We start from the raw sequence: 22826 nt of genomic DNA, 5'->3' as shown, positions 1-22826 counted from the left end.
AAGACTATTCTCTATTCTAACAGGGCTGGATGGATAGCCTCAGCTTATGGAATGCTGGGTATAAGTTAGCCCTTCAAATATATGCTAAATAGATACATTTCTTTGGAGGTATAACATAGAATGGAGGTCTGTTTTTTGTTGTTGTTGTTGTTGTTCTGATAGCTTTTTTTGAGATAGATCTCACACTATGTAGCCCTGGCTGTGGCCTGCTACTATGTAAACCAGGTTGGCCTCGAACTCAGAGATCTGCCCAACCCTGCCCTTGAGTATAGGCTTCAAGGAGAGCACCCACCAAACAGGGCAAGAGCAGTGCCTTTTAATGAGGTCTGTTAAGGCAGGTGGCTTTCGAGAAGCAGCGGTTTTATGGCGGCAGAGGAGGAACGTTCAGTTGGAATGAGGCAGGTGGACGTCTGAGTCACGGAACTTCTTTCCATTCTAGAGAATATCAAGTTTGGTGCCCTTTCTGCTGTTGACTTTCCACAAGACAAGTACCTGCATTGCTACCGATGTCTACTGGAGACCGAAGAGTCAGGGTGCCTCCTGGGGTCTGACACCTGCCTCCTACCTCCGGGAAGTAGCTGCTTCACTGTGAGCATAAAGAACAGTAAGCTGACCCCTCCTCCTACCTTGGGCCATCTTCCCACCAGGCCTCTTCCCGTGTCCTGTGCTATACACCAAGTCTTGCTCCCACTGCCCTTAGACATTCCAGCACTTTCTGTCAGTTCCACAGCAGTCTTTACTCCTGCGTCCTCCTCAGCTCATAGCCAGCTGTCTCCCACTTTGCTGCAGTGTTCAGCCTGGAAGGGTCCTGTGCTCTCCAAAGGCACTGGCCTGGCCAGGGTGCCCAGCATCCCCTGCTGTCAGAGACTGTCCCGGGACATACTCTCTTCTCTTCCCAGCCTTGCTGACACCTAAGAGCTCCTGTTCAGCAAGGCTTGGTCCTTTGTTCTGGCATCACAGAGGTCCCTGTTGGCTTCCCCGGCTTTAACCAGCAGCCCCAGACTTCTTCCTAGCTCAGAATGGTTCTCCTTGCCGCCTCATCCCCAGACCTGCATTCAGATGTTTCTACATCACTTCCTGCTTGGAGGACTGATGGCACTCCCTCATTTCTCTTCTTCTACCCAACCCTCCACCTTTACTAAATTAATAAATACTTAGCGTGGACTATGTAGAGACACATCTAAGCACCTTGGAGCTGGTGTGTCCTCTGAAGTGGGCATCAGTGCCCCCATTTAACAGAAAAAACAGAAAGAAGTGCAGACAGAGTCAGAGCCTTGCCCAAGTCTCACAGGCCGAGTCAACACTAGTGGTGGCTCCAGAAAATGGTTCTTTTTTTCTTTTCTTTTGGGGCCAGAATTACACCATGTAACTCAGGCTAGCCTTGAACTTGTGATCCTCTTGCTTCCTCTTCCAGAGAGTCGTGATCACAGGAGAGCACCCAAGAACCTGGCTAGGGACGGTGCTCTTGATTGACAGCTGGCTTCAATACATGATCTCAGTCTTTTGCAGTAGGTAGAAGCTAGGCCAGAGCATGTTGGGCAGCCACTTTGCCACTACACTCTCAACATTTTTTTTTTAATAATATTTCACTATGTAGCCCAGGCTGGCCTCAAACTTGATTCTCCTACCTACCTCAGCCTCTCAGCATTAGGATTTCAGGTGTGTGAGCCTTCACTCCTGACTTGTTTACACTTTATTCGGTATTTTGAGATAGGGTTTCAGTAGTCCATGCTCCCTAGGTCTTCTGCAAGAGCGTTAAGCACTCTTGACCTCTGAACCATCTTCTCAGTCCCTTTCATCTGTGTTGCTAGGAATAAAACTCGGGCTTGTGACTGCATTCTACCACTGAGCCACACGGCACCATTCTATCCTGTTCTGTTATGGAAAACCACACCCTGTCTGCAGCCCACCCTTCAGTACACCTCCATGTCTTTCTCCTCATGCATGGTCACAACTTCCTATGCAAAGCTTCCATTGCCCAGACTCAAGGGCACCCCATTCCCGTCCAGATCTCTGTGGCTTTCTTCTGGTTCAGGGAAGGGTGTAAGAGTGGTAATGATATCTGTGTGGGCTGAGGGTGCATTTGGGGGCTCTGTGCCTGTGCTCCCTCCCTAGGCAGTGGTTTCAATGTCATGGTGAGTGGCTGCCACAGCAAGGAGCAGATGGTCCGTTGCTCCTTTACCCGCGCTTCCCCGGTGTTTGGCTTTTGGATATACTACCAGTGCTGCTTCCTGAATTTCTGCAACAAACCGAGCAACAGAGAGAACACCATGCACTAGGACGGCGGGAACCCGCTATGTCAGTCCAGCCACCCTCTGGATTTCCATCTGAGCCCATCTGGGACAACTCCAAAGCCCTCACCACAGCCCGCCCTCCTCCCATCCTCTCATATCGTTGGCCGCACGGCGGCTGGCCTCCTCTCTCCATCCATACCCACAATACTCTCCTACCTCCATTTTGTCCAGCCTCCTCTTTTGTCCAAAACCCCCAGGTATTCCTCCAAAATAAAATAGTATGCAAAGTGTTTGTGTCTCCTCTGATGGAGGTAAAGCTACTCCATCATGGGGTTCCTCTACTGCTCTGCCTTGACAACTCTGACCCAGCCCTAGGCATATAAAATTGAGGGACTGGATGCCCTTATATGAAGGTTGGGTTGGTTAGATTAATAGGTATCCTGAGGGGCACTGTCAGACCAGAGCTGCGTAGGGGTGAACTGAGAAGTTTTAGAGACTATGTTGGCAAGATATAGAATATGAGCACTAAGGTAGACCAGGGGGCCGGGCAGTGGTGGCGCTCGCCTTTAATCCCAGCACTTAGGAGGCAGAGGCAGGCGGATTTCTGAGTTTGAGGCCAGCCTGGTCTACAGAGTGAGTTCCAGGACAGCCAGGGCTACACAGAGAAACCCTGTCTCGAAAAACCAAACCAAAAAAAGAAAAGAAAAGAAATAAGGTAGACCAGGGAGGAGGGGTGCCTGAGAAGAACACTAAGGAGGGGTATAGTAGGCCCAAGACCACCAAGGAACCTTGCTCTCTGACTCCCAGGTTTAATATCCCTTCCTAAACCTGTCTCCCAGTTTGACCAGTTAAATCTGTCCAGAGTAAATCTGGGGAGTGTGGATTTTACTGTATACCCCTTACTGGTCTCCCACTCCAGATTCTCCCTCCCCAGTTTCCCAAGTGCTAACATTACAGCGTGTACCATCACAAGCTGCTGTGAGTACTGTGTCCCCGAGTTAGGCAAGCTCAGGAAGAGCACGAGGGCAGCACTGAAGGCCTCTGCTGACTGCATAGAGCTTCCTCTAGTGTTTACGACGACAAGCCTGTGCTTTGCTGGAAGGTTTACAAACTAGTCTGCTTCGTATGGTATCTTACGCACCTAATCTCAGTGCTTAGAAGGCTGAGGCAGGATGGCCTTGAGATCAAGGCCAGCCTGGACTATCGTGAGACTGAATCACAAAAGGCCAAAACAGACCCCCAAAGCTCTATTACATGTCCCTAAGCACACATACCTGCACATGCATGACCCGGGTCATGAGGCTTCCCACCTCCAGCACAGGTGACCACTGCAAACTACAGGACTGACTTACCCAGGCATCGGTGCAGAGGATGCAGCACTGGCCTTCAAGGGGGTGAGCTTGATCACACTCACCTGGAAGTGTTGCTGACACCTGGATGACGTTAGTGTCCTTTGTTGAATAATAAAACAAAGTAACGCAAAACACCCACGAGTGCTTTCTATAGGCTTGAAATGTTTCAGTTTATTATTTGAGACAAATTTGTAGCTTTGTCTGTCCTGGAATTCACTAGGTAGACCAGGCTAGCCTCAAACTCAACCTGTCTTGCTTCCTGAGCGCAGGGATCAAAGGCGTGTACCACCATGCCTGATCAGGAACTTTCACTATTTAAGGTATGGTGGAGTACACCTGTAATTCCAGCTCTTGAAAGGTAGGGGCAGGAGGATCAAGAGTTTAAGGCCAGCTGAGGATACCCAAGACCTTGTCTCAAAAAAAACCCTCCTAAATACTAAAACAAAGATTCAACAGCTGCAGCCCCTAGCATACTACATATACTGCAAGGTGCCAGGACCCTTGATATGAACTAGGCACCTGGAGATGGACTTGAGCATCTTCTCAGGGGAAAACCTGGCACAGGACGTGGGTTTAATGTTCCAGGCTTTGAAGGTTACAGTCGAAGTAGGGCATCCATCCTCATGCTTTAGTGTTTAGCTAAGCAGAGGGAGGGGAAGGATGTGGTCTTTTTGGGTAATTTGAGAGGAAGCCATAAAGACCAAATCGAGTGGGTGGGGTTTGGCAATCCTGTTTGAATCCCACACTTAACTCTTTGACCTGACTACCCCTGCCCACATCTGAACCTGGCACACACACCCCACTGAACATGACACAGATTTTGCCGAGTTTCGGTTTATTATGGAGGAAACATGGAAGCCGCCACAAACCCCCCCAGGCATCAGGTGAAATGCGGACAGGGGACCAGGATGGTGGGGATAGTGAGGCAGGTCGCCGGTGCCAGACGTCCAGGCACAGAAGTCCACCCTCTGACTTTCCTGCTGAGGCCTTGCACTGAGGCTCAGATGTGGCATATGACCAGACTCAGAGTGTGTGAGGACCGTGACATGCAGAACGGGAACCGGTGTCAGGTCAGCCCGGACAAATGCTATTCTTAAGCTTCTTGAATAGAAGGAAGACAAACCAGCAGCCAGATCCAGGCGCCACACAGAAGCTGGCCACGTAGAACAGAAAGCATAAGAGATTACAAGATGTGATGATTTAAATTTTTTGTTTTGTTTTGGTTTGGTTTGGTTTTCGAGACAGGGTTTCTCTGTGTAGTCTTGGCTGTCCTGGAACTCACTCTGTAGACCAGGCTGGCCTCGAACTCAGAAATCCGCCTGCCTCTGCCTCCCAAGTGCTGGGATTAAAGGTGTGTGCCACCACTGCCCGGCAGGATTTGAATGTTTTAAGAATGCAGAGCAGGATGCTTGAGAGGCTCAAAGGATCTGCCCAGATAGAGCAGAGTCTAGCAAGGGGAACATGTCAGGGTCTAGCCTGGGGAAGAACCAGAAGTCCTGAACTGTTGAGGAACAAGTATAATTGGTGCAGGTCGTCAATGGACAAGCCCAGCTCCAGGGGCAGAATGAGAGAGTCCGGGCCCTCAGACATCTTATGAGTATGGAAGGCAGGCTGAGGCAGAGAGAGGTTCAGGGCATGGTAGAACTGTTTTATCTGAGATGCAGACAGGGGCATGCTCAGATGGCTTCCTGGGGGCTCAGGCAGCGTGCTATGGTGCTGGGCACTGGACCAGGAGTTGCAGTAATCGTACTGGCAGCAACTAGCCCTATACCAGTAGTCTGAGTTGTAGATGAGGTGTTTTTCTTGACATCGGTAGGACTGGAACTGTCCACATCCCCGGATGTGGAAGTGAACCTTAGTACCTAGAGGAGAGGGGACAGTTATAATCCCGGCTAATAGCTTCCCACAGTCCCTGAACCTAACTCTTCCCGGCATTCACACAGACCACAGACCTCATTTTAGTCCATGGATTCTCAGAAGATGCAAAGAATAAATAAATAAAATAAAAATCAATTCACTTGTCTGCAAATCCTACCTCCCCTTCAGAGAGCCTTCTTTCTTTCTTCTGTGGCCCAAACAACCCTCATGCTGAAGAAACCAAACCTCACTGCTCTACCGTCAGCCCCTGCCTGGGACTTGGCTCACTGTTATAGACGGTGATCACCATGCACGGCGAGGAAGGGCTGATGGTGCACTTTTCTGAGCCAGAAATGCAGCCTAGCGAAGGGTCTTCTAAGAGGCACATGTGGCAGGTACGCATACTGGCAACCGGACCTTAGCACAGAGAATAAAGGAGACGGAGCCAGGAGCTCTTTCAAGCACACCCAGGACCAGGTCCCCCCTTCCCCCCAGACCCTGGCTTTAACTTACCCTTCCGCATCGCAAAGCCCACCGTGGTCAGCACACCTACAAGCATACAGACCCTCATTTTGGAATTTTGGGGGGAGAGGAGCAACTCCCACGGAGTATCCAAGCCCCACCTTCCTGGGATCAGACTCCCTTGATCTTCAGAGGCAGAAAAGGTCTGACAGGCAGTCTGAGCAGAAACAGCTGTGGGTGCAAAGGTGCATTCCTGCCTGAGGCAGGAGCCTGACAGGAGGAGGAGGTTATCTGTCGGCAGGAAGAATGGCCTGTCCTCACCCACCCTGTTCCTGTGTAGCCCAGCCGGATCTTTATCAGGTGTCTTATCCAAGACATGCTTTGAGAGGCCTGTACCCCCACTTCAGGGACCATGAGTTAGCTTCTGTCTCTGGCACTACCTGCTGCCCACCTACACAGCAGGGTTGGTCCACATTATGCTGGGAGAGGTTGGCCAGAGACAAGCTTCCTCGCTCTTTCCAGACGTCTGTGTCTCAGCTCTCCCTGTGTGTGTGTGTGTGTGTGTGTGTGTGTAGTGCACACAAATACCACAGAGCAACAACTAGGGTTCTCTGTCTCCTCTACAGCTCTATTTACTGAGGGGTTACATTCCCTTTAACAGCAAAACTGAGGGTACTTCCCATGAAGCCCCTAGAGCAGACACAGCTGGAGCCCAGAGAGAACAGGCCTTCTTCAGCCTTTGAAGCCTTTTCTCTTCAGTCTTGTACTTGCCGCGATCTAGAATGCTGCTCTGATATGCTATCTGTACACCTGACCAGATCCATGAAGCACCAATCTGGGCTGCTTCCAACCTACGGAGGATGGACTAGACCAGGAGGGTTCCTGGAGTCCAGCAACCCACCCCTTCCCTTCCTCAGCCCTTCCCCAGCAGCACACAGCAAGAGACTAGCTCATGGCCTTTTCTTCCTTTATTTCATATTCCCACCACAGTAACAATTCCTTTAATTTAAACTAAAAACCATAGACTTCCTGAAAGGGTGGCAGCGGAGGAATGGTGGTGTCACAGACAGAGGGAGAGGTGGGTGGGCAATCAGCGGATCGTCTTGACTGGGCTCTTGAAGTTGCTGGCGGCTTGGAGCTGCAGCTGGTAAGCCATTGGATGGATCTTGAAACCGTAGAGCCTGGTCGGGGAGGTCAGGGAGGCAGCATGGTAAGTATCTGGCTGGCCCTGCCCGCGGCGGCCACCCCTACCCCTACCCCAGCCTCCTTCTCATACCTACTCAACAAGACCCCAATTTCCTTGCACATGAATACAGGAAACATGTCTCTCTCTTATTTGGGGCGGGGGTGGGTATGAATTTTTCAAGACAGGGGTTCTCTGTGTAACAGAGCCTTGGCCTCAAACTCAGAGATCTGCCTACCTCTGCTTCCCCTTGTGCAACCAGGCTCAGCTTAAAAAATGTACCCTAAACATCAACTAAAATTAGAAGTTTAGGACAGGTAACGGCCTGTCTCATTTATGGCCTGAGGTCAACTCAGCCAACAGCGACCCTGTCAAATACTCCCTGCCTAAGCCCTGCCCCTCCTGACACCTGTGCCAAACCCAACAGAAGCCACTGTGGAAGTGTAGCTCAGGGACAGAGCACAGCTCAGCAGGCATGAGGCTGGGGTCAACCCCCAACCCACACATGAGATTTCACATTTAAGAAGCTACAGATTAGTACCTGTACAAAACGGAATCTTTCTCCTCGGTATACAATAAAAATAAGATACCAAAATGATAAGCCAAGCTAAATCACAAAGCCTGAGGATTTGGGGAAAAGGCTGAGAATCCAAGACAGCAACTCAAACCACTGTTTGAATAGTCAAGTGGCACACATTTAAAAATGCTGCTAGGCAGGTACTGTTGGCACCCCCGCTTTATGGATAAGAAAGTGGATGCACAGGCAATCAAGTAACTTCCCGGTCACTCAGCAGAAAAAAATCTCTGACTTTGGGATAGGCAGGCCTCAAGAAAAGGCTATGCTTGTCCTCAATTCTCTCCAGACCTTGGATGGCTCTTTGACCCTTTGTGACTGTCTTTGCTCCCCACCTGGGTACAAACTGGTTGGCAGGTCGCTTGGGCCGGTACTCTGGATGCACCATGAAGAGCATGTGAGGGAAACCAGTGCCAAAGTATGCGCCGTCCGTGTGGTGGTGCCGGGAGGACTTGGGTGTGTACACATCCATGCACTTGGGACAGTACAGCTTCACCATGGCCTCCCCTGGGATGTCCGAAAGGCCTAGGAGATAAGACAGCCAGACTGCAGACCAGGCGTCCCCAACCTTCCCAACCTCCCACAGGACTGAGTGCTTTAAGCCAGCTTCTTGGAGGACTGCCAGACAGTGCCCTCCTCTCCCTGATTCAACACTCACCAATGGGAAGCATCGGCTGGTTCTCACAGTATACACGAGGACAGTAGCCAAAGTCTCCCTGCTGGTACTTTTCCAACTGAGGCATATAAAACACAAGGGACTGGTGGGTTAGCGTGAAGAGACAGTCTCAACTCATTTCACTGTTCCCCTATGCCTCCCACCACTTCTAGCTAGAAGCCCCTTTTCTGTCAAGACAGGTTCTCAAACTCCTCAAGTGCCTTTTCTGTCGTGGGGCAGGCTGCAGAGTACAGGGCCATTTGCTATCTGTTCCCTGCAAACTCCTTCATTTTCTGATTTCACCTCCCTTCCTGAAAACAACACTTCAGTGGGACCCTCAGTGTGGATTCAGTCCTCCACCCAACTCTGGGCTTCTCCCTCTGTCCTCTGCCACACTCCTCGCCAGGTATGAACCAAGCCTGACTGCTGCAGAAGTAGCAGAAGCAGAGCCTCACCATTTGTGCGATGCCCCGGTTGGTGAGGATGTAGCGGGCGTGGATCAACCCATAAAGCATCTCGGCTGCCTGTTCAATCAAGTCACTCTGGTTGGGGTTGTCTTCCAGCTCTTCATCTGAAATGTGGGTGGGGTGGCCACTTGTTTAGCTCTCCTAGGTAACCCCACCTTAACCGCAAGGTTGTGCCTACAGCTTATCTAGACCTGCTTCTGAGCCTCGCCCTACCCATCATCCATCTGACCCAGAACCCTGGGCTTCTGCCTCTTCTATAGAGCCAGGACTGCTCAGCACGGCCTTCTCTGTACACCTCTTCAGTCTCTGCCTCCCTCCCTCCTCTCACAGCAAGTAAATGTAAACAAACACACACAGAGGTGGCCCTCTGGAGCAGCGGAGGGAAGAGGCAGCACACCAAACCCAAGAGGAGACTGTCATTACAAAACAGAGCTGCGCTACTTTCAGAGAGCGTGACGACAAGGCAAGAGTCAGGCGAGGAATCAACACAGTGGAGAAGCCAAGCACTGCTGTGTCTGCCACGACTCCAGCAGTCGAAAGCTAGGGCAGGAAGAGCAAGCAGTAAAGTCCAGTTGGGTTATAAGTGGATGGGGTTAGAGGCGGAAGAGAAAACACAGGAGCAAGCCAGCCAGCAAGCGATGTGGGGACAGGAGAGCTGGAGAGTCAAAAGGAAATTTAGACATTCAAGAAGCACGTCAGGCTGTGATTCTGGGACCACTCAGGAGGCAGACAGATCTCTGTAAGTTCGAGGACAGTCTACAGAACGAGTTCTAGGACAGACAAGGCTAACCAGGAAAACCCTGTCTCGAACACACCTCACAAAACAACAACACATTCAAGAAGCAAGCAAGCAGGGACCAGAAGAGAACAAAAACAAGGCACACCCAAGCACACACTTTATCACCAACCCCGCAGTCAGCAACCACCCTATGGGCCCATTACCAGGTTCCAGGTCCAAGATCATGTCTAGAGCCTGTCGGTAGTGAGGCACCTGCTCATTGAGTCCAGTAAGATTAAATTTGTCCTGGATGTAGTCTTCATCCACCTACAGGGACAGGGAAGCCAAGGGGTTGAAACTAGTATAGGAAGGCTGTCTTCCACCCGGGCCTGAGAGAGATGCCCAGCCGGCTCTCCTGTTCCCTGTTTCCAATTCTGCAGAAGGACTCAAATCTCATATAAATGGCACCTCTTTCTTGAAGGCTAACCAGATCCAGCACACAGACACTATTCACCCTCTGTCCCTCACTTTTAGAAACTGTGTTTTTCTTCTTCTTGGGGGACAGTAGATTCTCTGAGCTGAAGACCTGGGAATCATGAAGGCTAAACAGTTTGGTTTCTGAAAGGCATTTATAATTTTCTACCCCAACCCACCGTGTTTTTGTGAGTTACACAACTTTTAACATGAACTATTTTAACTGTCCCAATGGTCACCAGAGATACCTCTGTTAGCCACGCATATTGACAAACCCTTGCAATCTTAGCGCTCGGGAGACTGAGGCAGTAGGATCGCCAGGAGTTCAAGGCCAATCTAGGCTGCATTGGGAGCTCGGTCCAAATCTGCTGTCAAGCAACATAAAATGAAACATCGGGGACATGTGGCGTTAGGCCGAGCTAAACTCACCTCACAGAAGAATTCATTACCACGGAGCCCACAGAACCAGGAAATCCAGGACACCTCCTCAGAGCTACTCATCTTTATGTCCGCTGAGAAAGAAGAGCGTTAAGTGAGTGGAGACCAAAGCTGCTGCTGGGCTCGTCCCTCCTCCCACACGTTCTTCCACAACGACCAAAGAAGAATCCAGGTCCAGCCAAGCTTACAGGATCCCGGTCTCTGAAGCATCTCCAAGGTTCTCCTCTCCTTTACCTCAGCTCCCTTCGCAGGGTGCTGAGAATGAGTTCCGCTACTTTCCAGGAAATGACAGGTCCTGACCTGTGAGCCTTACCCCCGTCCCCGGCGCTCCCCGAGGCCAGGCCCCTCTCCCCTCCGTGTCATCCGCGACAGGGCCCTCGGCCCCGGCTCCCCACCACCGCAGGTGCCTGTATGTTCCTGGCGCCTGTCCCAAGGCTCCCGAAGTTCATTTTATCCAACAGAGCCGGCCTCTCCTGCCCTCGCAGGGTCGGCGAGGGCACCGCACTTCCGTGGGACTCACGAGCGTCCCCACCAGACGCCTCCTCTCCCCAGGCCCCCCAACCTCCTCCGGCTACCGACCCGGTCACTTCCTCCGTCGCCCCCACGTCGAGGAGCAACGATCAGAGCGCCGCACCCAGGGACGGGCGACTCGGCGCGGAGACAACCCCACACTCACCAGCCGGACAGGGGGGACTGGGACTGGGGCGGGGAAGGGGAGCTGTGCTTCCAAGGAACGGCAGAGACCGCTACTGCGCAGAAAGCCGACCCGGCCGCGGCAGACCAAGCGGGGAGGGGGTGAACTGGTAACTGGTGAGGGTTTAGGGGAGAAGAGGGCAACGCGCAGGCGCTAAGGACCGCCCCCCTACCTCGGTGGACGCCGGGAGATGGAGTCCCGTCAGCAGAGAGAAACTGACGAAATGAGGGCAAGGCAAACTACCAATCCCAGGAGGACCCGCGCGCGACGCTAAGGCCGCGAGGCCCTAGGAAGCCGCCCCGGGGAGGGCGGGGCGGGCCGAGGCGCCACCGGAAGCGGAAGCGGAGCACAGCATCTTTCCGACCAGGAAGCCTGGGAAATATAGTCTTATTAGGCTCGCTAGGCTGCGGGCCTGGTGTTCCGAGTGATTGCCATCCCCGCGGTGCTCCCTCAACGCTCCGCTCTGTTTTTTCTCCCCCATCCCCGTGCCAGGCCAGCCTCCTGGACCCTGGCTCTCCTGTCAGGCCCGCGACAGAGTGCGCTCGGGCTCCGGCATGCGCACAGGTGTGGAGAAGGACTTAGGTCGAGCGTGCTTGGGACGCGCTGAGCTGCGCGCACGGCGTGAGAGCCTGGATCGCCCTGAGCGCTGACCTGAGGTGGGGCCAGACATTCTGCCGCTCGTCCCTTTGTACTTCTCCATGTCCTCAGAGCTGGAGTGGAGCGTCCTGCTGCGGACCCTAACTGTTCTGCAAGCCCTGCTCAGGGTAGTGTTGAGGGGTGCCGTGGTGTTACTTCATCTCACAGCTCCTTGGCATTCCACAGGTCTCCCCCTCTGTGTCCTCAGAGTCTTCCTGAATGCAGAGCGTGGCCTCCCAGCTCCAGAAAAGGAGCTTGGTGCGGGAGGGACCAGGGCGAGGGTGGCGAAGAGCATTGTGGGGGCGTTATGGAAAAGCAGGACCCCCCAACCGACGGGTTCCCCCCTCGGGTCCTCGCGCTCCCGGGCACGCGATGCTTTACGCTTGTGATGCTTGGGAAGGTTCCAGCGCGGGAAACTGAACCCTGTGGGTGTTTTGTTGTTGTTGCTGCTGCTGCTGCTGCTGCGCATGCGTCACTCCTCCCTGTGGCTGGTTATTTGATTGTATCGACTCTTCGCAGATTACGAGAGCGACATTTTGCGGTACGGAAGTGACAATCAGCGTCTCTCCCCACCCCCGAAACCTTCCGGAATAATGTCACGCCTGTTTTTATCTGGGAAAAGGAGACCCCCTAGATGAGATCGAGGAGCAAGATTTAAAAGGTCGACCTGATATTTCCTAACGGTATGTGTTAGAGGACGAGAAAATGTTTTCAGAGACAGCTTGCCATTTTTGTTTGGCAGGATGATGGGAGTTGAACGCAGGACCCCCTAGACAACTGTCTTGTGGAGTAGTTTTTTTTCCTGTTACCCTTTTAATTTTCTGTGTGACTGATAGAACCTAGAATTCTCACATTCGAGACAAGCATTCTACACAGAGCCGTATCTACCATGCCCTCGTGAAATTTTACTAACATTGTGGCAGGATCCCGGGGTCTGTTTTACCGTGAGCCCCGGGCTCTATAGAATCCTAGGTATGGAGTCCGTTTGGGGATGGGAGGCCCATTTTAGTTCTAGGCTGCTTTCTCATCCCAGAGGGCCCCGGAGGTGGTGCTGGTCGTCTGCACAAGAGCTACCTGGAAGGTTGGATCGCTTTGGAATCCTTGCCTTGCCCAGTCTTCATTTTCTCACGTCTTCCCACAGCCATGCCCAGGCCATCCCTTATCGAGTTTACTCCAGCTGCCGACTCCAGTGACCTCTGGAAGGATGGTCAGCAGCAACCACAGCCTGAGGAACCAGAGCCCGTCCTGGATGGGGCTGCAGCCCGGGCTTTCTACGAGGCTCTAATTGCAGATGACAGTAGCGCCTCTAAGCCCCAGGGAGCTGAACCTACCAGGGGGAGAAAGAGGAAGAGAAGAGTGACAAGGGAGCCTGCGGCAACAGGAGTCCCGAGACAAGGAAGACCGCTGGAGGATGAAGACAAGATGACACAGTGGATCCTGCTGGCAGCCCAGAATGGGGATCTGACAGAACTTCGGAGGCTGCTGGAACCCCAAGAGGCAGGGGGAGCTGGAGGGAATATCAATGCTCGTGACGCCTTCTGGTGGACTCCCTTGATGTGTGCTGCCCGAGCAGGCCAGGGTGCTGCTGTGCGCTATCTCCTGGGCCGAGGGGCTGCCTGGGTCGGAGTGTGTGAACTGGGAGGCAGAGACGCTGCTCAGCTGGCTGAGGAAGCAGGCTTTCCTGAGGTAGCCCGCATGGTCAGAGAGAGTCCTGGAGAGACAAGGAGCCCGGAGGACCAGAACCGGTGAGGAGGGAGCCTTCGCTTAGACCCCTCTTTATTGTGTTCTTCTTTTCATGGACACCTCATACCAAGGGCCCTACAGCAGCTAAAGGGAGCCATTATCCTCCACGGTAGTTCAGTCAGGAGTAGTAATGAGCGTGGCCTTTGTGCATTTAAATCTTGGTTCCATTTATTTGCAGTGCCAGCCTAAGGTCTGCACATCTCAGCCCTTGTCTGAGAACTGGGGATAAGACATTTTCTCAAAGGGATGTTAAGATGCAGTAGGTTACTGTGGAAGGTGATGGGACGTGCTTGTCATGTGGTACGCACTTTATAAATGCCAGCGCTATTCCTGAGAGCCTGAGATCTACCCCACAGTGTTCCAAATAGTCCCTTCCAAACAAACGGAGAGGACCTGGCGTGGCTTGGTTAGACACCTGCCTAACCCTGGGAAGACCCTGGGGTCCCCCTCCAAGACAAGATACAACCAAAGACGCTGCTGAAATTAGGGGAAAGGCATAAGGCACTCTGCCCTGCTCCACCTGGTGAACAACTTGAGGCCTCCGTTGTCTTTCTCCCCTGTAATTTCTTTCTTTCTCTGCAGATCTCCCCCCTCCTCCTCCCAGTTCTGTGAGGACTGTGGTGCCCACTTTGAAGACTCCAACCACCGCACATCTACTGCTCACCTGCTGTCACTGTCTAGGGGACCTCAGCCCTCCAACCTTCCCGTTGGGGTGCCCACTTCCAGTCCTGGCTTCAGGCTGCTGCTGAGGGGTGGCTGGGAACCAGGAATGGGGCTAGGACCACGGGGTGAGGGCCGTGCCAACCCTATTCCCACTGTCCTCAAGAGGGACCAGGAAGGACTGGGCTATCGATCCCCACCCCAGCCCCGAGTCACACACTTTGCGGCTCGGGATACCCGGGCTGTGTCTGGGCGAGAGAGAGTACCTCGAGTTACCACACTGAGTCAGAGGGAGAGCAGAAGGCAAGAGGAGAAGGACAGAGTCTGGGAGCGAAATCTAAGACTGTACATGAACCTCGACTTCTGACTGATACCGATTGGCCTGGTCTGGCCCTCGCTGGACTTGGGCCTCTGACGTGGACACTTGGACTTCCAGACCCTTAGGCCTTGGCTCTGCTTTTAGAGAGAAGGGCTAGAGTTGGGAGATAAATAAACTTCCTTTCTTGTGGCTTGTTGACTTTCTTGCACGATACAGTAGGGAAACTGGAACAAATATGAGAGTCACATGGAAGTCTCACCTGAGCCAAAAGGGCTAGCTCTCTGGGTGACGAGAGTCCCTAGTCCTGTGGGCTGCATGCTACCTGCTCCTTGAAACACCCCCCCACCAGAAATTGCCCCCACGATGTGCAAATCTCCCCTCTGAGTGTGCGTCTAGGCCAATCCAGTCAAATCAGTGACTTGTATCATAAACCAAGTGTGCTATGTGCTGAAAACAAAAGACAAAGCCAAGCCTTGAACCCCTCAAGGAAGCCAGCTGTGATGAAATACGATGCCTGGTGGTAGGCAAGTTGAAAGCCCTCAGAGAGGAAGTAGAGTCCTACAGGATTGGCCGGTGCAACTAACATCATCCAACCCCAGCCTATGTGGCATTCTAGGTCGCAGTCAGATAAAAAGTTTAAGATTTTTTTTTTTTGAGACACAATCTCATTATGTAGACCAGGCTGGCCTCAAACGCAGTTAAAACTGCCATGCAGCTTTACAGTATGGGGCATGTAACCTAGGGCTTCATATCTGCTTACTGAGTTACGATTCCCAGGCCTAAGGCAAACCTAAGACTCCATTTCACCCCCTGAAGACCAAGCAACATGCTTTTCTACATTTCCCTTTCGTACTTGGCACCCCACCCCCTTGGGATGCTTATACCGAGTGCTAGGAACATGAAAGCTTTCAGATCCCTGTCTGAAAGGCCAAAGGGCGCTGCTTAAGTCACGTGGCTCCTGATATTTACCTTTCTGGACCAGCATTACAGAAATCACAGGTAAGAAATGGAGGAATGGCGGGGGTTGTGGGAAAGAACCAGCAGCCCAAATCCTAACACTAGGGAAGCAGAGGCAAAAGGATTATTGACTCAAAGCCAGCCTGGGCTATATAAGTCTAAGGCTTTCCTGAGATAGGTATATATATAAAACTTGTCCTTACAAACAAACAAAGCCGGACAGTGATGGAGCAGTCCTTTAATCTCAAGGAGGCAAGAGGCAGGCGGATCTCTCTGAGGTGGAGGCCAGCCTGGTCTACAGAGTTCATTCCAGGATCGCCAAGGCTACTCTGAAAAACAAAACGAAAAATCCCAATCCAAGGGCTGAGTACCTAACCAGTGTCGGCGGTAGGCGGCTCTGGGAGGTGAACGGCAGAACCCGGGTTCGTACTCAGGGTCTGGCCTCAGGTGGTCCTCTCTCTACGCCTGCGCTAGTGAATCGCGGGGGCTTCGGGGGAGGTCGCTCTGTCGGGTCCGCCTCACGGGTTGAGCTCCGCCCCCGCTGGTCCCTCCCGACCTGGTACAGCTGCTTCCGGGCTCGCACGGCTAAGGGAGGTCGCTCCCCGGACGCTGGGCCCCTGAGCTCCTCGCTGCGCGAGCACCCAGACGCCTGGGTCCCCAGGTAGGCCTGCACTGTGTCTTGCGTCTGCGATCTCCAAGGACATCTCTGTTCTGACCTTGCGGAGGCCGCGTCTCAGCTGCGCCCTCGCGGGACAGTGGGGCCACTTTGTGGAACGATAGCTTCCTAAGTTAAGGGATGCATATAACTGGCTGGAGTTCGCTGGACACTTCCATCCTGTCTTCCTCTCTACAGAGACTTCCTGTTCCTTGAGCTCCCTTGGGCCGCGATTTAAGGTTCCTTAAATTCAGGATCTAAGGACCACCTTCTTTCCTTCTTCAATGGAGCACCACCTCTCCCCTTTCTGGGGCACCTTGGGATGTGGTTTTGGTGAGTGAAACTTGGGGTACTGACTGCTGGGAAGCAAATCTGAAAGCACAGAATATTGTGGGGGTGACCCTGGCCTTATCGGGCCCTGGAAGTCTTGTTAGTGTGTGAGCTGGCAAATGGATTTCTTTTCCCTTAGACTGACACGGAAGCAGGCCGTTTACCACACTTGGGGCCGTGTGAGTTCTTTCTGAATTCAGAGTAGGACGATATCACCAAGCAGATATTTCTTCTGAACCGGAACTGATTCTGGCTTCTGAGGAGATCCTGAGAGTCTCAAGCAGAGTCAGGAAGTGGTCACAGATTTGGGGACCTCATTACACAGCTCAGTTATGTTCCTTCGACGGCTTGGTGGCTGGCTACCTCGACCTTGGGGCCGAAAGAAATCAACGAAGGCTGATTTGCCTGCCCCAGAACCCAGATGGGTGGACAGCTCCCCGGAGAATTCAGGGAGTGACTGGGACAGTGCTCCAGAGACCATGGGAGATGTGGGGCCTCTTAAGACCAAGGGTTCAGGAACACGGAGGCCCCCCGGGGCTGCTCCAGAGTCTAGCAGGGACATCAAAGTGGATCAGCTGGGGAGCAAAAGAATGGATTCCCTCAAGAGGGACAAGACTGCCTCTACCATCGAAGAGCCTGCAAGACAGGAGACTGGGGGAGCCATTCCTAAACTGGATTGGGATTCTGTGGATTCAGGCGGCATGAAAAACCTTGAAGAGTCTCCCCAAGGGAGACTAGGCACCACTGGGCCAGAAGTCCTACTGGAGAAACCTAGTCGCCGTCAGAAGCTGCTGCATTGGCTACGGGGGGATCCAGGGGCTCCCTCACGTTACGCGCAGGACCCGGAGGAGTACCTGCAGATCTCTACCAACTTGACCCTGCACCTGCTGGAGCTGCTTGCCTCGGCCTTGCTGGCTCTGTGCTCTAGGCCACTCCGAGCCATCTTGGATGCTTTGGGCCTTCGAGGACCTGTGGGCCTCTGGCTACACGGGCTACTGTGTTTCCTGGCTGCCCTACACGGGCTCCACGCTGTGCTGAGCCTACTTACTGCCCACCCCCTGCATTTTGCCTGCCTCTTTGGCCTGTTGCAGGCCCTGGTGCTGGCTGTCAGCCTCCGGGAACCTGTTGAGGATGAGGAGACCGCTGATTGGGAGAGCGAGGGGCAGGAGAGAGAGGCCAAGGAGCAGAGGGAAGGTCCCAGAAGGGGGTTGTGACTGAGGGAGGGTGGGAGCAAAGGGTAAAGATAGTGGGGTGGCCTTTAGGAGGAAGATGGGGAAACCTGGATTGTAAGCACAGCAACCTCAGGGATGGGGAGGAAACCCAGGCACAGGGGCTCCTGTCACACACTCGACAGACAGGGCTGTCTAGGGTGGCCAGTCATGGACAATGGGGCATCGCCATTGAAGTCACCAGCTGTTGTTATTTTTTTGCTTTTACATTTACCCACCGTTTTGTTTTTTAATTTCCACCTCCACTTTTTAAAAGCAAAATAGAATAAAGGCAACCGTGGAGAATGGACGCCACGGGGCCCTTTCCAAGCCCAGGGGTGGATGGGGCCAGAGGCAGGACAGAGATCTCTGCATTAAGAGGTGATGGGGAAGCCGGGCGGTGGTGGCGCACGCCTTTAATCCCAGCACTCGGGAGGCAGAGGCAGGCGGATTTCTGAGTTCGAGGCCAGCCTGGTCTACAGAGTGAGTTCCAGGACAGCCCGGGCTATACAGAGAAACCCTGTCTCGAAAAAAAAAAAACCAAAAAAAAAAAAAAAAAAAGAGGTGATGGGGAGACCCATGGTGTCCCTTGGATCCTAGGACCAGAATCATCTAGAGGAGAGTGAGGCTGTGAGGGAGGAGGGGCTAGCGTCTGATACTCCTTGGTGGGAGTCGGAAGAAACTGGGCTGCTGTGGGCCGGGTTGTCATGAGGACCAGCACAGAAGAGCTGGCCGTGGGGCAAGTACAGCGCCTGCCTCTCCACTCAGGCTAGGGGCTTGCTCACTCAGCAATAAATGTACCACACTACATCCTAAATACACCAGTCCAACGTGAGACGTTCCGCTCAGTGTCCTTCCTGACGGCGTGAGGTGGTGGAGGTGTCGATCTGGGGGAGGGGAGGGTCAGGGTGGAGAGATGATTGAGGATCGACAAATCATCTTTATTATCCACGGGAGGGAGCAGGAGTCTCCGGCTTCTCCCCTCAAAGCTCAGTTCCTATCTTGTCCGTCTAGGACGCGGGTGAAGTCACTGGTCACTTGCTGGACAGTGGGCAGGCCTCTGTGGTGGGAGGAGGGAGAGAGTAAGAGGGTGGATGTCCAGGGGAGGAGTGCCGTTGGTGCTGGAGCCGGGGTAGGAGAGCCTTCTGCTCTATATCCGGCCCTCTCCTCTCTTTATCTAAAACAGTGGTTCTCTAACTGTGGGTCATGACCCCTTTGGGGGGCTCACACAGCCCTTTCACAGGGGTGGTGTATCAGATACCCTGCATGTCAGATATTCACACGGTTCATAAAAGTAGTAAAGTTACAGTTATGAAGTAGCAATGAAATAGTTTTATGGTTGGTGTGTGGGGGGGGTCACCATAGCATGAGGAACCGTGTTAAAGCATTAGGAAGGTTGAGGACCACTGCTAAGAGACACCCTCACTATATATGGTCCTGGCTGTCCTGAAACTCACTTGTATACCAGACTGGCTTTAAATCTGAGACGATTCTTCTGCCTCTGCCACCTGAGTGGCAGAGATTGCAGTGTGTGTCACTATTCCTGACTCCACACAAGTCCTTCTGGCACCAATCTAGCCCGTTGAGGATTAGAGGGGTCACTGTACCCACTCTGATAGTGTCTGCCTTTGGCCATGGCTTCTGCTGACATCACACAAAGCTCTTTACAGGCCCCACAGAAGCCTTGGTGACGACTTCAACCCCTCACCTTGATCCCTGGGAGTCACTAAGAAGGCTCTGAAGTCCAGGCAAGAGGTCAGAGACTGGAATTCCTCTACACACTTCTCTGGAGGGTGTGGTGATCGATCTGGAAGGACAAGGAACATCCGGGCCAGTCAACGTTCCTGCTCCTTAGCCCTGCCTTCCCAGTTCTCAAAAGACCTGCTGAAGTGCCCACCCTGTTCTGAGAGGACTTTAAAGAGTACCAACTAGGGAGGCTCTTTTTTTTTTTTAATTTTATTTATTTTATGTATATGAGTACAACTGTTGCTGTCTTCAGACACACCAGAAGAGGGCGTCAGATCCCATTACAGATGGTTGTGAGCCACCATGTGGTTGCTGGGAATTGAACTCAGGACCTCTGGAAGAGCAGTCAGTGCTCTTAACTGCTGAGCCATGTCTCCAGCCCCTAGGGAGGCTCTTTAGCCTTTCCGTTTCCCTTGGATATTCCCTGCCTGTATCCCCACTCACTGTAGAGGAGAAAGCGCTGGTAACCCTGGCCCATCTCTTTCAGCATGATTCCTCCTGGACACGAGCTGGAGAAGAGGTCTGTTTTCATGTCTGGGCGTCCTGTTGGGATCAGGAGAGGATCATGAGAATCAACCTTCCGCAAACCCACTGAATCAGGTCTACTAGTAAGGACCATGATCTCAGCTGCTCAGGAAGCTGAGGCAGGAGGGTTTCACATTCAAGGCCTAACCATATTCAATGCTTTAGGGTTACAGGGTGAGCTCAACAAACATCAGGGCAACTTAGTGAAATCCTGTCTCAAAATAAAAAGGGTCTGGGGATATGGTTCAGTGCTGGTGTGCTTCCTTAGCATGCAGGAGGTCCTGGGTTCAAGCTTCAATTCTGAGGGGGAGACAGCTCAGGGAGATTAGACAAGGGGAGGGCTGGTGAGAACCAACCTTCAGTTCTGAGTTCTGTGTTTCCTTTCCCTTCAGTCAAACGATATGTCCATTTCCGGGGCACACAGACCCCGTCTTTCCTGCAGAGGTGGCAGTGTCAAGATAGGAAGATTGAGTGTCATTCCACCCACACAGTGACAACCTTTATTCCATCTCTCTCTTCCCCACACCCTAGCTCTTTGGGTTTCAAGCCACCAAGAGATAGCTAGGCCCATTCCAGTCTCTAGAAAGTGACTTTAACGCTGTGGAATTCAGTGGGCAGAGAGTGATGGAGCCCGACTCTGGGTGGGGTGACTGCTCACAGTCGGGACAGAGAACACACCCAGTGGTGCCTCTGCCTCCTTCCCCGACACTCACGTGCGGATGGTAGCTCGAAGCTGGAGCTGCCTTGGGGCAGAGCCGGCAGCCATGTTGAAGACGATATTGTCCACCGGATCAAAAGTTGCCAACTCTTCCATGGTGGGGGCTGCTCCCGCAATAAAGTACCACAGGCCCAGGTGGGGCTCCGGGGTCTGGAGAGGCAATGAAGGGAACAAAAGGACAAGTTGCTGGGTGCATCACAGTTCCGTCCAACATCCCCATCCGTCAGCAGAGCAAGACTTGAGGCTTGCCGTTCTGGTGGCCTACATTGTTTGCAACAGGGAGCCATCCGTGTGTTCCACACACCCCCTTCCTCCCTTCCTTTCCCAACATGCTTTCTGGCCATCATGAGCTACCCACCCACCCAAGACTTTCAGCTTCTACTGTCTATGCTTTCCCTCGGTCCATACCTCTGTATCATCCATTTCCAGTGTTGTTAGTTGACTGTGCTCAGGGCACTGGTTCATGGCGTTAAACAGAAGGCCATAGAGATAGAGCACAGCTGCCCAAACTTGGTGGAACATCTCGGGAGGAGAGCCGGTGCTCTGCAGTCGAGGGGACCTCTGCCTTAACTGTTCTCTGCTGGCCGCTCAGTCCACTCTGCCTCCAGCCCCCTTGCCTCGACCCTTGACCCTTTAACCTGCTAATAAGTAACTTCAATCTTGTTTTCCAACCCAAGCCTAGATTAACTATGGCATTGGGGCATTCCGCCCCCTCTTCCGGATGCAACCACCCTACAATATACCCTGGCACGACCGGTGACTCTGAGGCCTTAGGAGGGAAGCTGAACCCTGTGGTAGAAACCTAGAGTCTTCCAAACTGTATCTGATTGGAGCTCTGCTGTGATGTGAAGCACCGAAGAGAAGGGACTGGGTCAGGTCTTTCATTCATTTGCTCGGCAAGTTTGGAATTTTAGTTGTTTGCCAGGAACTAGCTAATCCCGGAGGACGATTTTTTTAAAAGCGGAAAACAGCTTTGCTTTGCAAACAGTCGGTTGCTGCGCAAGCTGATAAGTGTTAGAACTGGCTCCAGCCGGTTGCTAGGGCATGGTGGACTTCTTTTTTCCTTTTAAGACAGGGTCTTACTATGTAGCTTTGGTTGTCCTAGGATTCACTATGTAAGCCAGCTGGACTCATAGACATCATCTGCCTGCCTTTGTCTCCCAGGTGCTAAGATTAAAGGCTTGTGCCATTTTGCCCAGCCTGGATTCCTCTTGTGAGCTTATAGTAGGGGAACTTGTAAGAACACACGAGGAAAAGCTCACTGACAAGTAGGTTCATGCTTATTCAGACTTTGATAGTAGTGAAGACATCATCCTACTAGACTCTAATGGTTAAAAGTGTAACACTAGCATGGCGAGTGGCTCTAATCCCTAGCTTGACGATTAGACGTAAGAACTCATTCATACCAAGCAAACTCAGTGGCAACACTGATCCAGCCTCCTGGGGCAATTGTATTGATTTCTGTCTTTTTCCCCCCATCTCTGGAATGGACAACCCATTAGTCTCAGAAGACTAAATGATATCATGTATACATCAAGAACCAAGTATATAGTCATTATCATCAGTAACTGCAAAGCACCCACTGCAACTTCTGGTAGTGATTTTTTTTTTTTTTTTAATGTATATGAGTACACTGGCGTTGTCTTTAGACACCAGAAGAGGGCATCAGATCTCATTGCAGATGGTTGTGAGCCACCATCCGGTTGCTAGGAATTGAACTCAGGACCTCTGGAAGAGCAGCAGTCAGTGCTCTTAACTGCTGAGCCATCTTTCCAGCCCTCTGGTAGTGATTTTTAAAGATTTATAATTTATTTTATTTATATGAGTACACTGTAGCTGTCTTCAGACACACCAGTAGAGGACATCAGATCCCATTACAGATGATTGTGAGCTACTATATGGTTGCTGGGAATTGAACTCAGGACCTCTGGAAGAGCAGTCAGTGGTCTTAACCACTGAGCCATATTTCTAGCCCACGAAAATTTTATAATAAAATACTAAATCTGGGTCTGTAGAAGTGGCTCAGCAGTGAGCCAAGCCGAAGGACCTGACTTTGATCCCCAGGTAATTCAGGGTAACCGTGAGACAGCATGTAAAAATCTCATCATATAATGCTTACTGGAACTTTCATCAGTACAGGCATCTAAGAAGAAGTGGGGAAGAATGCAGAGAAACTTAACCGTCCCGCCCTGCTCAATTCCCTAGGCGGGGGGCCTTTCGA

The 22826-nt window shown here is 52.3% G+C and overlaps 6 protein-coding genes across 8 annotated transcripts in view; 3 read left to right on the top strand and 3 right to left on the bottom strand.

The window, feature by feature from the left end:
• Ly6g5c (lymphocyte antigen 6 family member G5C) overlaps nucleotides 1-2279 on the top strand; it is a 3870-nt gene extending 1591 nt beyond the window's left edge. The window contains exons 2-3 of the mRNA XM_028783241.1: nucleotides 440-604; nucleotides 2116-2279. Coding sequence (XP_028639074.1) covers nucleotides 440-604; nucleotides 2116-2279 — 329 coding nt within the window. The remainder of the gene's footprint in view (nucleotides 1-439; nucleotides 605-2115) is intronic.
• Nucleotides 2280-4897: 2618 nt separating this feature from the next.
• Nucleotides 4898-5940, bottom strand: Ly6g5b (lymphocyte antigen 6 family member G5B). Its single transcript, XM_028783300.1, has 2 exons — nucleotides 5732-5940; nucleotides 4898-5448 (listed from the first exon to the last, which is right to left on the bottom strand). The coding sequence occupies exons 1-2, from the start codon at nucleotides 5844-5846 to the stop codon at nucleotides 5051-5053; spliced, it is 513 nt and encodes a 170-aa protein (XP_028639133.1). The 5' UTR covers nucleotides 5847-5940; the 3' UTR covers nucleotides 4898-5050.
• A 915-nt stretch (nucleotides 5941-6855) lies between these two features.
• Nucleotides 6856-11377, bottom strand: Csnk2b (casein kinase 2 beta). The gene is made up of 7 exons (XM_028783296.1): nucleotides 11091-11377; nucleotides 10406-10488; nucleotides 9727-9829; nucleotides 8773-8888; nucleotides 8321-8396; nucleotides 7998-8187; nucleotides 6856-7086 (listed from the first exon to the last, which is right to left on the bottom strand). Exons 2-7 carry the CDS (start codon nucleotides 10475-10477, stop codon nucleotides 6996-6998), a joined length of 648 nt encoding a protein of 215 aa, XP_028639129.1. The 5' UTR covers nucleotides 10478-10488; nucleotides 11091-11377; the 3' UTR covers nucleotides 6856-6995.
• Nucleotides 11378-11444: 67 nt separating this feature from the next.
• On the top strand, nucleotides 11445-14655 carry Gpank1 (G-patch domain and ankyrin repeats 1). Of its 2 annotated transcripts, none has more exons than XM_028783294.1 (4): nucleotides 11445-11764; nucleotides 12264-12427; nucleotides 12886-13489; nucleotides 14070-14655. In XM_028783294.1, the coding sequence occupies exons 3-4, from the start codon at nucleotides 12888-12890 to the stop codon at nucleotides 14512-14514; spliced, it is 1047 nt and encodes a 348-aa protein (XP_028639127.1). In that variant the 5' UTR covers nucleotides 11445-11764; nucleotides 12264-12427; nucleotides 12886-12887; the 3' UTR covers nucleotides 14515-14655. The 2 variants fall into 2 exon arrangements, with proteins under 2 accessions (XP_028639127.1, XP_028639128.1); XM_028783295.1 differs by lacking the exon at nucleotides 11445-11764 and adding an exon at nucleotides 11773-11872.
• Nucleotides 14656-15444: 789 nt separating this feature from the next.
• On the top strand, nucleotides 15445-17922 carry CUNH6orf47 (chromosome unknown C6orf47 homolog). 2 transcript variants are annotated; one of them, XM_028783297.1, is made up of 3 exons: nucleotides 15949-16084; nucleotides 16277-16411; nucleotides 16548-17922. In XM_028783297.1, exon 3 carries the CDS (start codon nucleotides 16741-16743, stop codon nucleotides 17620-17622), a length of 882 nt encoding a protein of 293 aa, XP_028639130.1. In that variant the 5' UTR covers nucleotides 15949-16084; nucleotides 16277-16411; nucleotides 16548-16740; the 3' UTR covers nucleotides 17623-17922. The 2 variants fall into 2 exon arrangements, with proteins under 2 accessions (XP_028639131.1, XP_028639130.1); XM_028783298.1 differs by lacking the exon at nucleotides 15949-16084 and adding an exon at nucleotides 15445-15465 and having other exon boundaries at nucleotides 16277-17922.
• A 614-nt stretch (nucleotides 17923-18536) lies between these two features.
• Apom (apolipoprotein M) lies at nucleotides 18537-21219 on the bottom strand. The gene is made up of 6 exons (XM_028783299.1): nucleotides 21014-21219; nucleotides 20601-20755; nucleotides 20244-20323; nucleotides 19807-19905; nucleotides 19325-19423; nucleotides 18537-18676 (listed from the first exon to the last, which is right to left on the bottom strand). The coding sequence occupies exons 1-6, from the start codon at nucleotides 21125-21127 to the stop codon at nucleotides 18651-18653; spliced, it is 573 nt and encodes a 190-aa protein (XP_028639132.1). The 5' UTR covers nucleotides 21128-21219; the 3' UTR covers nucleotides 18537-18650.
• Between the last annotated feature and the right edge of the window lie 1607 nt (nucleotides 21220-22826).

Source organism: Grammomys surdaster, unplaced genomic scaffold, assembly GCF_004785775.1.
Source record: "Grammomys surdaster isolate TR1022 unplaced genomic scaffold, NIH_TR_1.0 1055, whole genome shotgun sequence".
Classification (NCBI taxonomy): domain Eukaryota; kingdom Metazoa; phylum Chordata; class Mammalia; order Rodentia; family Muridae; genus Grammomys; species Grammomys surdaster.
Note: the sequence above shows the minus strand (reverse complement) of the source record. Positions and strands in the feature narration are given on the sequence as shown.

What these genes read in the sequence shown, in the direction of transcription:
- Ly6g5b (XM_028783300.1), bottom strand. Translation starts at nt 5,846, where the DNA reads ATGCGTACCTGCCACATGTGCCTCTTAGAAGACCCTTCGCTAGGCTGC. An exon ending in GGTGATCACCGTCTATAACA is followed by an intron (nt 5,449 to 5,731) that starts GTGAGCCAAGTC and finishes CCTCTCCTCTAG; the next exon opens with GTACTAAGGTTCACTTCCAC.
- Csnk2b (XM_028783296.1), bottom strand. Translation starts at nt 10,477, where the DNA reads ATGAGTAGCTCTGAGGAGGTGTCCTGGATTTCCTGGTTCTGTGGGCTC. An exon ending in GATCTTGGACCTGGAACCTG is followed by an intron (nt 8,889 to 9,726) that starts GTAATGGGCCCA and finishes CCCACATTTCAG; the next exon opens with ATGAAGAGCTGGAAGACAAC. An exon ending in CCAGCCGATGCTTCCCATTG is followed by an intron (nt 8,188 to 8,320) that starts GTGAGTGTTGAA and finishes CTTATCTCCTAG; the next exon opens with GCCTTTCGGACATCCCAGGG.
- Gpank1 (XM_028783294.1), top strand. Translation starts at nt 12,888, where the DNA reads ATGCCCAGGCCATCCCTTATCGAGTTTACTCCAGCTGCCGACTCCAGT. An exon ending in AGCCCGGAGGACCAGAACCG is followed by an intron (nt 13,490 to 14,069) that starts GTGAGGAGGGAG and finishes CTTTCTCTGCAG; the next exon opens with ATCTCCCCCCTCCTCCTCCC.
- CUNH6orf47 (XM_028783298.1), top strand. Translation starts at nt 16,741, where the DNA reads ATGTTCCTTCGACGGCTTGGTGGCTGGCTACCTCGACCTTGGGGCCGA.
- Apom (XM_028783299.1), bottom strand. Translation starts at nt 21,127, where the DNA reads ATGTTCCACCAAGTTTGGGCAGCTGTGCTCTATCTCTATGGCCTTCTG. An exon ending in CTTCGAGCTACCATCCGCAC is followed by an intron (nt 20,324 to 20,600) that starts GTGAGTGTCGGG and finishes CCACCTCTGCAG; the next exon opens with GAAAGACGGGGTCTGTGTGC. An exon ending in CCAGCGCTTTCTCCTCTACA is followed by an intron (nt 19,424 to 19,806) that starts GTGAGTGGGGAT and finishes TTGTCCTTCCAG; the next exon opens with ATCGATCACCACACCCTCCA.